Consider the following 15,093-nt stretch of genomic DNA (forward strand, 5'->3'; position numbering starts at 1 on the left):
TTAATGTTTGTTTAAGAGAGGGTAGAATGCCGGAGGACTGGAGGAGTGCCTGTATAGTTCCATTCTACAAGGGAAAAGGGGACAAGTGTGAGTGTAGTAGTTTCAGAGGGATTAGTTTGTTAAGCATAGTTGGGAAGGCTTATGGGAGGATCTTGATTGAGAGGATTAGGAGGAACAGAGGGAGTAATTGGTGAGGAACAGTGTGAATTTAGGACAGGTAGAGGTTCCATAAATCAGATTTTTGTGGTAAGACAGATATGTGAGAAAGCTATAGGAAAGGGGAAGGACATTTTTTGGGCTTTTATGGATCTGGAAAAGGCTTACGACAGGGTAGACAGGAAGGTACTATGGGAAGTTTTACAGATATACGGGATAGAAGGAAAGCTTCTAGGAGCTGTTAAGAGTTTTTACGAAAGTAGTAGAGCATGTGTAAAGATTAGAAATGGAGAGAGTGAGTGGTTCGAGGTAAAGGTGGGACTTCGTCAGGGATGCGTTATGTCGCCCTGACTGTTCAATTTATACATGAAAGGGGTGGTGCGAGAGGTAAATGCAAGGATAGTGGGTCAGGGATTGGAGATGTTTAAAGAAAATGGAGAAAAGTGGGAGGTGAGCCAGCTGTTGTTTGCGGACAACACTGCCCTTGTAGAAGGATTAGAGGAGGGATTGAGGAAGTCAGGGATTGGAGATGTTTATAGAAAATGGAGAAAAGTGGGAGGTGAGCCAGCTGTTGTTTGCGGACAACACTGCCCTTGTAGAAGGATTAGAGGAGGGATTGAAGAAGTTGGTGACAGAGTTCGGGAGAGTGTGTGGAAGAAGAAAGTTGAAGATAAATGTGGGTAAAAGTAAGGTGATGAGATGTACAAGGGGTGAAAGTGGCCGCAGACTGGAAGTGAGCATAAAGGGAGAGCAACTGGAGGAAGTGGATAATTTTAGATATTTGGGTGTGAATGTGGCAGGAAAGGGTGGAGTGAAGGTAGAATGATTTAGAGAAGCGAGTAAAAGCCTTGGTGGATTAAAAAGTGTAATGAGGAAAAGACATTTGGGAATGGAAGCTAAGAGGAGATTGTATGAAGGAGTAATTATGCCAACAGCACTGTATGGGGCAGAAACATGGAACATAAGAGAGGAAGAGAGAAGGAGTTTGAATGTGTTTGAGATGAGGTGTCTGAGAAGTATGATGGGGGTTACTAGGCTGGATAGAGTCAGAAATGAGGAGGTGAAGAGAACAGGGGTGGTAAGGGAGTTGGGAGATAGGGTGGATGGAAGAGTATTGGGATGGTTTGGACATATGGAAAGAATGAGTGAAGAAAGACTAGTAAAAGAGGTATGGAAGGCAGATGTGGAGGGAGTGAACATGGGGGGGGGACCTAGGATGAGATGGATAGATGGGGTGAAAGGGGCTTTGGGGAAGATGGGAATGTCCGTTGATGAAGGATGGGAGAGGACAGAAGACAGGGATGAATGGAGAATGGTTCTATATGGATGATGATGTGATGCATGAGGTGGAATGGGTGGGGGGATGGGGGATGAGGTAGTATATGTGAGAAAATTCTGACGCAGCCTGAAGGGATTTCTCCCCGTCGTCTCCTTTTCTGCCAGAGGGGACGGAGGGGGGGGAGGGGGGTGCCGATTTAATGAAGCGGCCTTGCTGTGGATATGCTGTGTCTTGCAACATTGCCTCTGACCCAGGGCAGTGGGCAAGATGCAGGGATGACCCGTCATCCAGGAGGTGCCAAGATAAGAGGGAGGGTAGAAGGTGGAGAGGAGTGGAGTGTATTAGGGATGAAATGGGTGGGAATGGTTTTTATTCCTTTTTCTTTTTGGCTATCTCCCTTGTAAGGGGGAAATAGCCTTTGGTATATGTATGTGTGTATATATATCAGCTCCTGGCCGCATGTACAGTCAGTTCATTCTTACCTTACAATAAAGGAGACGAACTCACCATAACCTCTTCCTCTTCTCACAGTAGCAGCATCAGTACAACCCATTCACCTCCATTAGGAGGTGCAGTCCTGTGGGGCTGACATGCAAGCCTTCAGACTGTGTCAAAGATCTGTATCAACTTCAACTGTATTTCCTACACTTTCACACATGGAGAGCTGACAACTGGTGATGGTTCTCCTCTTCCTATCACTTTCAGTCAGTGACATAGAAACAGTCCCACACTAACATAACATGAACAACAGTCCAAACTTTCTTCCCAGATAGATTTGTGGGAGAATCTGAGGACTAGTGCCAGCCATTATGGGGTTGCATATTTTCCACTTAGTAAAATTTGAGGCAACAATCAAGAAACTCTCGACTATATTTTTTCACATACCTTTCCAAATTCAATTACAAACTACTCCAGTCTCTCTTCAGAATCAGTGACATACTTGATTTCCATAATGAACAAACAAATATACTAACCTCAAGGTATTTTGTTCACTTATATTCTGTGATCAAGGAGCCAAGATGAGAGGGAGGGAGGGATGGTAGATAGGAGTGAAATGGGGGGAGATAAAATGGGTGGGAGTGAAATTATGCCTTTTGACTTTGGCTACTTCCCTGGTAAGAGGGAAGAGACCTTGGTATATGCATGTATGTATGCCTATCTATATACCATGAGCTTTTTCCCCCTTATAAGGGAGGTAGCCTAGTCAAAGACTCCCACCCACTCCACTCCTTTGTATGTATGTATATATGTATTTACCTAGTTGTATTATACGGGAAGGGAGCTATGCTCGTAGTGACCTGTCTTTGTATCTTTCAGCATCTAGTTTTTTCTTGAATTCTCTTATGGTTTTTGCACACACTGTTGCCTTGTCCAATTTGTTCCAGACATCCACACATCCACCACTCTATGTGGGAAACTATTTTTTTTTCCGATCTCTTCTATAACTATCCTTTTTGAGTTTCTTTTCATGTCCTCTTGTTTTTTTTTTATCCCACTTTAATAAATCTTCTCTGTCAAGGACTTCCATGCCTTTCATGATTCTGTAAATGGCCAGTAGATCTCCTCTTTCTCTTCTTTGTTCCACAGCTGGTAGTTCCAGTTAGGACAATCTTTGTTTGTATGTCAATTTTGAAAGTGTTGGTGCCATCTTTGCTGTTGCTCTTTGGATTCTTTCTAATTTCTTTATATTCTTTTTTGTACTGGGTGTCCATAGTGTTGGAGTGTACTTCAATCTTGGTCTTATCAGTGTGACTAATATTTTCTTTACCAGTAACCTCATCCAAGTCATTAAAGGCCACCTTTATTGATCTTAGTAAATTGTAGGTTTCTCTATTTTGTTAATATGCTTGTCTGGTAACATGTCTTTATTATAATCACTCCTAGGTCCTTTTCAGAGCTAACTTTTTTTTACTTTGTACCAATTTCATATTGCCCTGATATTCTATTTTTACTTTTTCCAAACTCCATTATACTATACTTCTTTATGTATAAGTTCACTTCCCACTTTTGGCTCCATTCCCAGACTTTGTCCAGGTCTCTCTGTTGTGATTCACAGTCTTTTTCTGTACTTTCTTTAGTAGTTTTGCATCATCTACAAAGAAGTTCATACAACATTCTACACCTTCATCCATGTCATTGATGTATATGGCAAACAAAATTGGAGCTAATACAGAACCTTGTGGGACTCCACTTATCATTTCTTCCCAGTTTGAGTTTTTGTCTCTTAAGTACCACCCTCATTTCCTCCCGTTCAAGAAATCTTCCATAAATTTCAATAACTTTCCTTGCACACCTATTATTCTGAGTTTTCTTAGTAGCTTTTTGTGTGTTACTTTATCAAATGCCATTTGTAAATCTAGGAAAGAACAATCAGCCCATCCATCCCTTTCTTGTACTATTTCTATTAGCCTCAAGTAAAAACATATCAAATTAGTGGAACATGATCTTTCGTGTCTAAAGCCAAACTGTTTTGGATTAAGTATATTATTTTTTTCCAGATGTTTAATCCATCTACTTTTGATCATTTTTCACACTTTTAGCTACTGTGCTTGTAAGGGAGACCAGTCTATAGTTTGTTGGGTCTTCCTTATCTCCCCCTTTATATATATGTATTGGTACAATATTTGCATTTTTCCAATCTTGTGGTACCTTTCCTTTTTTGAGTGAATAATCAATTTTCTTATATATTTCGTCCATTAATTTATCTATACATTCTTTTAGTATCCAATTTGCAATACCATCCAGACCATATGATTTTCTAACATCAAGGTTTATTATTTGGTCCCTTATTTCTTCCTGCGACACAATTATTTCTTTCATGGGGTGGGTGGGGGTGGGGGATCTTTCAGTCTTTCATCCCAATTTTGTGTATTTTCAATTGTGAATACAGATTTAAAAGGTTTGTTCATAATTTCAGCCATTTCTACTTTTTCTATTTATTTGTCATTCCCTTGATGCAATTTCACTATTTCTTGTTTATTTTTCAATTTCCCACTTACATACTTACATACCAGTAGTTTAGGTTGGTCCTTACATTTGTCTATTATGTCTTTTTTCAAAGTTTCTTTTTTTTTTCTGCATATTTCTACATATTCATTTTTTAGTTTGATATATATTTGCCACTTACTCCATTTTTTTCTTACTTTTTCCATCTTTTCCATGCTTTGTCTCTTCTATCTTTAGCCTCACTACATTTTTTGTTGTACCACCTTTTCCTGCTTCTGCTTTGGTATGTATTTATCTACTCTTTCTTCATACATTCCATTTCTCTTCCATCTTTGTTTTTTCATTAAAGAAGTTTTCCCAATTTACTTTTTGAAAGAATTTTCTGAGCTTTTCTAAATCCATTTTGTTGTACATTATCTTATTTTTCTGTGTTTCTCATTTCTTCCCAGATAAATTTCTTCTTTTAGTTCAAACTCTATTAGTATGCAGTCACTTTTCCCAATTGGTGTCTTGTATTCCATTTTATCCACAATTTCAGGCTCTGACGTATATATTAAGTCTAGTCTCGACAATTCTTCATTGTTTCTTATCTGGTATTTTCCTTTACTCATTGAATCACTGTGTATTCAATAGTCATATCCAGTAGTATATTTCCCCAAAGGTCTTCTCCACCTTTCACTGTCATTTTTTCCCAACATATTTCTTTAGTTAAAGTCACCCATAATTACTAAGTTTCCTCCTTCTTTCAGTAATTCATTTGATGCATGCTTTGTGTCTTCCAACATTATGGAATGATCACTCTCTGTCCAAGAATATGTTTTTGGGGATACATACATTACTACAAATTTTCTACTTTTCAAGTCACTGTTTTCAACTTTTATCATAATCAATTCCACATTACTTTTTCCTTCTGTTATTTTTGTCACATTTAAGCCTTTCTTTGTCAAAAACATGACTCCTCCACCTTGTTTTTCCTTTCTATTTTTCATCCAAAGGTTGTATAAACCTTGTCCCACAGTATTAGGTGGTAGTTGATTTTTCAATTTCATCTCCACAATTCCCATTATATCCTGTATCTCATCTCCCAGATAGTTATTTAATTCATTTAGTCATGAAATCATGCCATCTATGTTGGTATATATTATTTTTAATTTTTTCTTTCTCCTTTTTTGTTTATTGTGTTTCCTTTTTTTTCATATATCATTTTCTCAGCCTCAGGTCTAGTACTCTCAAAAAAAAAAAAAAAAAATCATTCTTTTCAGTCTCTGTTCTTCTCTCATTTGTTCATTTGCTTCATTTCTTAGTGTCTTTTCCCTCTCTTTTTTCTCATTGCTCATTTCTTTTTTATCCATACATTTTTGTAATTTTCACTGTTTGCTAACATTGTATGTAAGTATGTATGTGTGTATGTATGCATGTATGTATATATATTCTGTGCTCCAGGAAACAGTTTTCACTTTACAGTATATCACTTCAAAAGCAAAGTCCATCACCCCATGATGTCCATATGACTTAATAACCACTACTCTGTGTAAAGTATTGTCCTGGTAGCCAGCAGGATGATTAATATGAGGAACTTTTTTTTTTTTTTTTAAGCAGTGGGTGAGATATATGGAGGACCAATCATCCAGGAGGATCCAAGATAAGATAGAGGGAGGGGGGTGAATGGGAGTGGATATGTGGGGATGGAATGGGAGACAGTGGTTTTTATGCCTTTGATTTTGGGCTACCTATGTTGTACATACATACATACATATATATATATATATATATATATATATATATACATACATATATATATTTGGCTACCTATGTTGTAATGGGGAAAAAGCCTTTGGTATATGTATGTATATGTATGTTTGCAAACCATATTAAATCACAATTGAGACCACTGATTCTCTGCACTCTAGTTTGTGAATCACTAATCTAATACACTGGTATATTAAAAAGCATCAACAACTTTCAAGAGCTTAAATGTTACTCACCAAATTAGCCCTGAGAGAGGCACAGGTGCATGCTAGGCTGCGAATGTGGGAACAATTCTCTGGGGTTAGAGGTTTTTCAATGCATGCCAAGAGAGCATACAACCACTGTCCCTGAGATTCCGTAAAATTTAAAACCTCCAGCCACTGCACATGCCACTCTAGCAACTGCTGGATGAGAGGCTGTCGAGGGAATTATAGATTAGCATGACAGTGAAAGAATATGCTGGAGGACAAAAATTCATCCATACTATCTACCTTTCCCACATCATTCTTTACTATTTATCAACCTATTACATGTCACATATAAATAATGGCATGCAAAGAGGGGAGGTAAGGGGGCTATGGCTCTGGGTCATCCAAATGGGGAGGGGCCTCTAATCAGATCATTTGGGAAAAAACTGAATAAATTTGGTTGATTTATATCTAAATTGAATAAAGTATTTATTTAATCCTTTATCTGTGTTTACATATTCAAAACATCTTCCTTTCTCATATTTCTTAGTATTAGGCCTTATACTCGAATCTTTGGGGCACAAAATCAAGGAGTTGGCCCCAGACATCATCAGACCTCCACATGCCACTGCATATAAAGTATGGTGGATTGGCATGGAAAATAAACACTTTTACCCCTTTCATTTTGAACACAATTGTGCCTTTAACTCCTTCCTGCATAAACTACAACCTCTCATGACTTCATTCACATAATCATCATGCATTTTCCTTAGTCTACATGCTCTCACAACACTAATGATTCATGCATTTTTCAAGGATATCTATTTTTGTCCATTCTCACATGATGAAACCACCCAATGTGAAATTCTTTAACTATTACACACAAACCACACACACCATGCAAATCAAATCGAAGGCCCACTCATCTCAGCATCTCATGGGTGAAGGGTTCTGTCCTTTGACATACCACTTTGGTCAAAGGTAAGCAAGGCACAGTACTTCCACAGCAGGGTCCAACAGTCAAGAGCTGGTTTATCTGAACTGCTTCATCATGAGGCCAATTCCCAACCTTATGAAGCAGCTGAAGTAAACCACCTCTGGCTGTTGGGTCCTGCTATGAAAACGCTGTATTTCACTGCAATGCCCTTGACCACAGCAGTGTGCAGAGGGACAGGGATGATCCTTCATCCATGAGGTGCTGAGACAGAATCAGTGTTAAGGGATTTCAATTGTGTATGAAGTGAATGAAAGCTTTGACTCAGCCACTCCCTTATAATAATAATTACCTGTTTGATATTCAGGACAATACTAAGAAGAGGTTTTTTGCCTTCTACAAGATCAGGTTTAGGAGTTGAGACTGATGTCTTTTGCAGAAGTGACAATTGATAGCTATTGCCAAAGCATATCTTACACCATTCTTCCATCCGCTCCTTTCCTGGCTGTCCATCCCATCAAGAAAAAAAATATGTATCTTCATTATAAAGAACATCTTTCACTCACAAACTTATCATGTATTTATTACAGAAGTTCATCACATCATGAAGAAAAGATACATATATAACACACTGGTTCAGCCTGGCAGATAAACCATATGAGAAAAGACTAAAAGTACGGGGTCTATCAACACTGAAAGATCAAAGAGAAAGAGGTGATATGATTAGTGTTCAGGTCATTAAAGGGGATATATTGCATTGATCTGATTAAAGATGGAAGGGTTTTAAGAGGTCATGGAATTAAATTAAGACCACATGTCGAAAGGATGTGAAGAAATACAGTTTTCCATATAGATGTATAAAAAAACATGTGTAATAGCTTAGGTGATATAGCCCAAGCTCAACCAATACTCAAGTTTAAATCCAAATATGATAACTGGCAATCAAAGACATAGATTAATTTGGAATTCTACATGAATTTCAGTCTAGATATGTTAAAAAATTAAAGAACAGGAAACGGAACCCTACAAGCACTGTTCCTTTCCTGTATACTACAATTAGGTAAATAAACACACACACCTTATAGTGTTGGACATGGGTTATGCAATTATTTGATTAAAAACAGAAACAAAAAACAGGGCAGAGGAATTATGTTCTTGGCCAAGAAAAACTTGAATGTGATGAAGGGTACCAAGCATAAAAACAGTATTTACCTATACTCGTTGCATTGAGAAATGGTCATTAGGGCGGAGCGCTGGGAGTCCCCCGTGTTGCCACATATAATTATTTTATCATTTTATTTTATCTTATAATTTTATTTTACATTTTTATAATGTTGCCACATATAATTATATTATAATTTTTTGTCACACACCACCACTGAGATAAAAATCAAAGTAATGTTTTCTATACAAAGGTTTTGTTTCCTTGAGTCATAGACATGGCATATGAGCAAGAGAGAGCGACATATCCGCTACATCTATTCTCTGGCCCCGCCCCCCTCACACTGCATTCAGTGTGAGCCAAGCGGGCCATGTTATATATGGAGATATGGCAACACTGGGAAATCTCCTAACCCAGCCTTAGCAGTCACTTCTCGTTGCGCTGACTATAGTTGTATTATATGGGAAGGGAGCTATGCTCATGGTGACCCATCAGCATCTAGTTTTTTCTTAAATTCTTGTATGATTTTTGCACACAATGTTGCCTTGTCCAATTTCTTTCAGATATCCACCACTCTGTAGGAAACTTTTTTTTTTTCAGATCTCTTCTATAACTATACTTTGAGTTTTTCTTCATGTCCTCTTGTTTTTCATTTATCCCACTTTAACCTCTTCAATAGGCCTTAAATCTCGCGGGCAGCAGCCGCTGCCAGCCGTATGATGTGTCGTAATAATACTCGCATCATAAAATATAGTCACCGCTTATATCGATCGTTCTCTCTTTCACCCGTGAATTTTGATAACCATAGAAAATGTGATTAAAGACAGTTTAGAGAGTATGTCATTACGCAGGGGCAACTACAATAAATATAATCAAGACGCCGATATGGCAGCCTCACGTATCCACTTGCTCCTCATGCCGCCTACGTATGCGGCACCGTATGGAAGGGGTTAATAAATCTTCTCTGTCAAGGACTTCCATGCCTTTCATGATTCTGTAAATGGCCAGTAGATCTCCTCTTTCTCTTCTTTGTTCCAGGATTGGCAGTTCCAGTTTGGACAATCTTTGTTCATATGTCAATTTTGAAAGTGTTGGTGCCATCTTTGTTATTGCTCTTTGGATTCTTTCTAATTTCTTTATATTCTTTTATGTGCTGGGTGTCCATAGTGTCACAGTGTACTCCAATCTTGGTCTTATCAGTGTGACTAATATTTTCTTTACCAGTGCCTCATCCAAGTAGTTAAAGGCCACCTTTATTGATCTTAGTAAATTGTAAGTTTCTCTGACTATTTTATTAATATGCTTGTCGGGTGACATGTCTTTGTTAATAATTAATTACTCCTAGGTCCTTTTCAGAGCTAACTTTTTTTACTTCCTTTATACCAATTTCACATTGCCCTGATATTCTATTTTTACTTTTTCCAAACTACATTATACTACATTTCTTGATGTTGAAGTTCACTTCCCACTTTAGGCTTCATTCCCAGACTTTGTCCAGGTCTCTCTGTAGTGATTCACAGTCTTTTTATGTACTTACTTTCTTTAGTAGTTTTGCATCATCTGCAAAGAAGTTCATACAACATTCTACACCTTCATCCATGTCATTTATATATATGGCAAACATTATCGGAGCCAATAAAGAACCTTGTGGGACTCCACTCATCATTTCTTCCCAGTTTGAGTTTTTGTCTCTAAGTACCACCCTCATTTTTCTCTCGTTCAAGAAATCTTCCACAAATTTCAATAACATTCCTTGTACACCTATTATTTCAAGTTTTCTTAGTAGCTTTTTGTGTGGTACTTTATCAAATCCCTTTTGTAAATCTAGGAAAGTACAATGAGCCTATCCATCCCTTTCTTGTGTTATTTCTATAAGCCTTGAGTAAAAACAAATCAAGTTAGTGGCACATGATCTTCCACATCTAAAGCCAAATTGTTTTAGATTAAGTGTGGAAATTATCATAATAAAAGTTAAAGACAGCAATATGAAAAGTTGTTTGTGGTGATCTATGTGCCCTCAAAAATGGGCTCTTGGAAAGAGGGCGAGCATTCAAAAATGTTAGAGGATACAAGGCATTCATTAAATGAGATGCTGAAGGATGGAGGTAACCTGGTACTTATGGGAGATTTTAACTGCAAAGAAATCTATTGGGAAGAGATGACAGTGAAAGACAGAGAGGATCTATGGAGAAAGGTATTACTTGACACAACCATAGAACATACAATGACGCAATGTGTAAACGAAAATACCAGGTACAGAGGTAATGAAGAACTTTCAAGACTAGATTTAACATTTATAACAGAACCTGAAATTGTGGATAAAATTGAATACAAGACACCATTTGGAGTGACCACATACTAATAAAGGCTGAAATAAAGGAAGAAATATATATGAAGAGAAATGAAAAATACAGAACAGAAAGATTAATGTACTACAAAACAAACTTTGGGAAACTTAGATTCTTTCAAAATGTAAATTGGGAAGAATTCTATATTGAATGGACAAAAGTGGAAGAGAAATGGACTATCTTGATGGAAATCTATAATACATAAATATACCAAAGGCTTTTTTCCGCCTTACATGGGTGGTAGCCAAAAAACAAAAGCATAGAAACCACTCCCACCCATTCCATCCCCTCCATACTCCACTCCCCTCCCTCTTATCTTGGCACCTCCTGGATGATGGGTCATCCCTGCATCTTGTCCACTGCCCTGGGTCAGAAGCAGTGTCACAAGACACAGCACATCCACAGCAAGGCTGCTTCATTAATTCAGCGACCCCCCCCCCTCTCTGTCCCCTCATGCAGAAATGGAGAAGATGGGGAGAAATCCTTTCGGGCTGCATCAATTCATTTCTCATACATACTCCCTCACCCCCTATCCCCACCCACTCCCCCTCATGCATCACAGCATCATCCATACCCAATCTTTCTCCATTCACCCCTATCTTGTGTCGTCTCCCGTCCTTCCTCAACAGACATTCTCTTCTTTCACAATGCACCTTTTACTCCATCCATCCATCTCATCCTAGGTCGCCCCCTCATGTTCACTCCTTCCACCTCTACCTTCCACACCTCTTTTACTAATCTTTCTTCACTCATTCTTTCCATGTGTCCAAACCATCCTAATACTCTTTTATCAACCCTATCTCCCAACTCCTTTTCCAGGTCCTGATACCACAGCATCTTCATCATGGGACTACACCCCAACCCCAAGAATTGGGGGCCAAAGAGCAGCAAACATCCCTGGCCAACATTGTACCAATATATAAAAGAGGAAACAAAGAAGAACCAACTAATTACAAACCAGTCTCCCTCACAAGCACTGTAGCCAAAATTTTTAAAAAAAAAAAAAAAAAAAAAAAAAAAAAAATGATCAAGAATAGATGGGTAAAGCATCTGAAAGAAAACAACATAATAAAATCGAGACAATTTGGATTTTGACAGGGAAGATCATGTACTACAAATCTAATCTGTTTCTACTCAAGACTAATAGATATAATACAAGAAAGGGATGGATGGGCTGATTGTGCATTCCTAGACCTACAAAAAGCCTTTGAAAAAGTACCGCACAAAAAATTATTTAAATAATTGGAAAACATAGGAGGGATACAAGGCAACCTACTAAACTGGATGGAGGATTTCCTGCATGGTAGAAAAATGAGAATAGTGCTCAGAGAAAAGTGTTCAGGTTGGGAGGTGACTAGTGGAGTTCCATGGGGATCAGTATTGGCTCCAATAATGTTTGCTATTTATGTGAATGACGGATGAAGATGTCGAATGTTACATGAGCTTCTTTGCAGACAATGCTAAATTGTCGAGGAAAGTGAAAACCAAAACAGATTGTGAATCACTACAGAGACCTAAACAAGGTTTGGAAATGGAGTCAGAAGTGGAAAGGGGACTTCAACATTAAGAAATGTAGCATAATGAAGCTCGAAAAAATATATATATAAATATATATATATACAAATATATATATATATATACATATATATATATATATATACACACATACATACATATACCAAGGCTTTTTCCCCCTACCAGGGAGGTAGCCAAAAAGGAAAAGGCATAAAATCATTCCCATCTGCTTCTGACCCAGGGCAGTGGACAGGGTGCGGGGATGACCCGTCATCCAGGAGGTGCTAAGATGGGAGGGAGGGTGGAGGGGTGTGGAGTGTTTTTGGGAATATATATATATATATATATATATATATATATATATATATATATATATATATATATATATATATATATATATATATATATACTGTATATACATATCAGGACAATATACAATTGGAACAAAGGAAGTGAAGAAAGTGGGATATGAAAAAGACCTGGGAGTAATTATCTAAAATGGCTTTTTCCTTGATGAACAAATAAACAAAAATGTCAAAGAATCCTACAACTTGCTAAGATCAATAAAAGTGGCTTTTGCCTATTTAGATGAAGAAATAGTTACAAAATTTGTCACAATAAGGCCTAGACTGGAGTATGCAACACTTTGGTCACCCAATACCAAAAAGAATATAAAGAAAATTGAAAGAATCCAGAGAGCAACCATGAAAATGGCCCCAGCACTTTCAAACCTGTCATATGAGGAGAGACTGACTAAATTGAAATTACCGACTTTGAAACAAAGAAGAGAGGCGGCCTACTAACCATCTACAGAATCATGAAATACACGGAAGTCCTTGATAGAGAGGACTTGCTAAATTGGAACAAGAGAAACACAAGAGGACATGAAAAGAAACTCAAAAAGGAAAGTTATAGAAGAGACCTGGTAAAAAAAAAAAAAAAAAAAAATTCCACAATGTGTTGGACATCTGGGCCCGTACACACAAAACTTGTTAGCACTAACAAATAGCTGTTAAGGGTAACAAATTCCTGTTAAGGCTAACATTTAGCTGTTAAGCACTAACAGTGGATACAGAAAACTTGTTAGGGCCTTAAAAGTACTGTTAAGGTAAAAGTGCTGTGGAGGACAATTAAGCTCTTAGCAAATTCCTGTTAGTAAAGAAGATGGCAGAGCAACAAAAACTACAGAGACGACAGCGAGTATATCGACAGCGACGGGACATATTTAACAAGTAGAATGACGACAAACTCATTAAACGCTTCAGGATGAACCGTGCTGGTATAATAACAGTGGCTGATTTAGTGAGGGACCAACTTCAGTCCCGAATGAGGAAGATGAACTGTTCGACGATGCAGCTGAAGGGGACATAGGTGCAGATGAAGAAGAAGAGCCAAGTGAAGCAGAGATACCTCCTAATCCTGGTAGACCAGCTGGCCGTAACGGACATCCATTTCGAGATTACATTGCCAATCTTCATTTCAGGTATGTGCTACTTATCCTTATCAATTTTTCTGAATGTACTGTACAATACAGTATACTGTATACATTACAATATATGTTCACTAAATTAATAAATGGTTAAGTACAGTACAGTATAGTACTGTACTTAATTACCCTTGCTCAGAGATGCAGTACTGTGCATAAATATTTGTGATTGGTGCCAGTCTTATTTTCTAAACTGTACTAAATTTTTGTACATTATTTTATATTGCAGTTGACCAGTGGCTGAGTGAGGTATCATGAAGGTGTGATTGCTGTTGTACTACAAAGTTTTCATTCCACTTATAGTCAAAAGTGAAAGATAAAATGAAATGAAACAAATACAGTTTATAAAATAATATAATTTGTATTTTTTTCCTTTACATACATGCTACAGTATATAATCTTATGGATCTCATGAAGATTGTCCACCCTAAGCACGTTAGGATGGACAATCTTCATGAGAGTGAGACTGGGTGGGCAATCTTCAGCTGACCCGACCATTCCCTAACCTAACCTAAACTTTGGTGTTGGATGCCGCGATCAGTGGGGCATACGAGCTCAGTTGGGGTGGACAATCTTCATGAGAGCGCGGCTGGGGTGGACAATGTTCAGTTGGGTGTACTCAGGTGGACAATCTTCATGAGATCCAATCTTGTTAATAAATAAATAATTAATTTATATTTCATATACAGTACAGGCAAGCTACAGTACTCCAATATACTGTATAATCTTAATAAATAAATTAATATATTTTTATTTCCTCAGCATAAATTTCTACTGTACCAATGTATACAAACATATGGTGCGATGCGCCTTCGTCCAAAAATATGTCGTTGGTTAATAAGTACGCCTAAAAAAAACCATACATACAATATTTATGTGCTATCATGATACTCTATTAATAAATTCTGAACAACTGCATTAATAACACTGTTTTATGTGTGCAATTTTTAATAATATGTCCATTTACATGTTCATAAGCTGTTAACTTCAGCATTGTTTACCGGGACTTGACAAACAACTGTTTACTAGCTAACATTTGTTAGTTAAGCATTGGTGCATAACTTTTTGTGATTTTCTGTTAGCTAGCAGAGATTGTTAAGGCTAACAAAAAAGTTTTGTGTATACGGCCCCTGGAACGCACTGGACAAAATAATAGCGTGTGCAAAAACCATACACAAATTTAAGAGCAAAATAGACACTGAGACATAAAGACAGAACACCACAAGCGCAGCTCCCCTTCCCATAAGATACAACTAGGTAAATACATATTCATACATTTATACACATCAAATCCATAGAGCGGCGACCAAGATGGCACCTACACTATCAA

General features: G+C 37.6%; 1 protein-coding gene across 15 annotated transcripts in view; it reads right to left on the bottom strand.

Moving 5' to 3' along the window:
• The window catches only part of Gem2 (Gemin 2), a 47,842-nt gene that overhangs the window by 2,724 nt on the left and 30,025 nt on the right, over positions 1-15,093 (bottom strand). For 14 of the 15 annotated variants that reach the window (XM_076212650.1, XM_076212716.1, XM_076212688.1 and 11 more), the window contains 2 exons: positions 7,605-7,757; positions 6,367-6,546 (listed from right to left, as the gene is read on the bottom strand). In XM_076212650.1, the coding sequence (XP_076068765.1) occupies positions 6,367-6,546; positions 7,605-7,757 (333 nt within the window). Of the gene's footprint in view, positions 1-1,942; positions 2,021-6,366; positions 6,547-7,604; positions 7,758-15,093 lie in introns of all 15 variants that reach the window. The other variant, XM_076212660.1, reaches the window with a different exon arrangement.

This window comes from Oratosquilla oratoria, chromosome 2, assembly GCF_046742065.1.
Source record: "Oratosquilla oratoria isolate Oo_2021 chromosome 2, ASM4674206v1, whole genome shotgun sequence".
NCBI lineage: Eukaryota > Metazoa > Arthropoda > Malacostraca > Stomatopoda > Squillidae > Oratosquilla > Oratosquilla oratoria.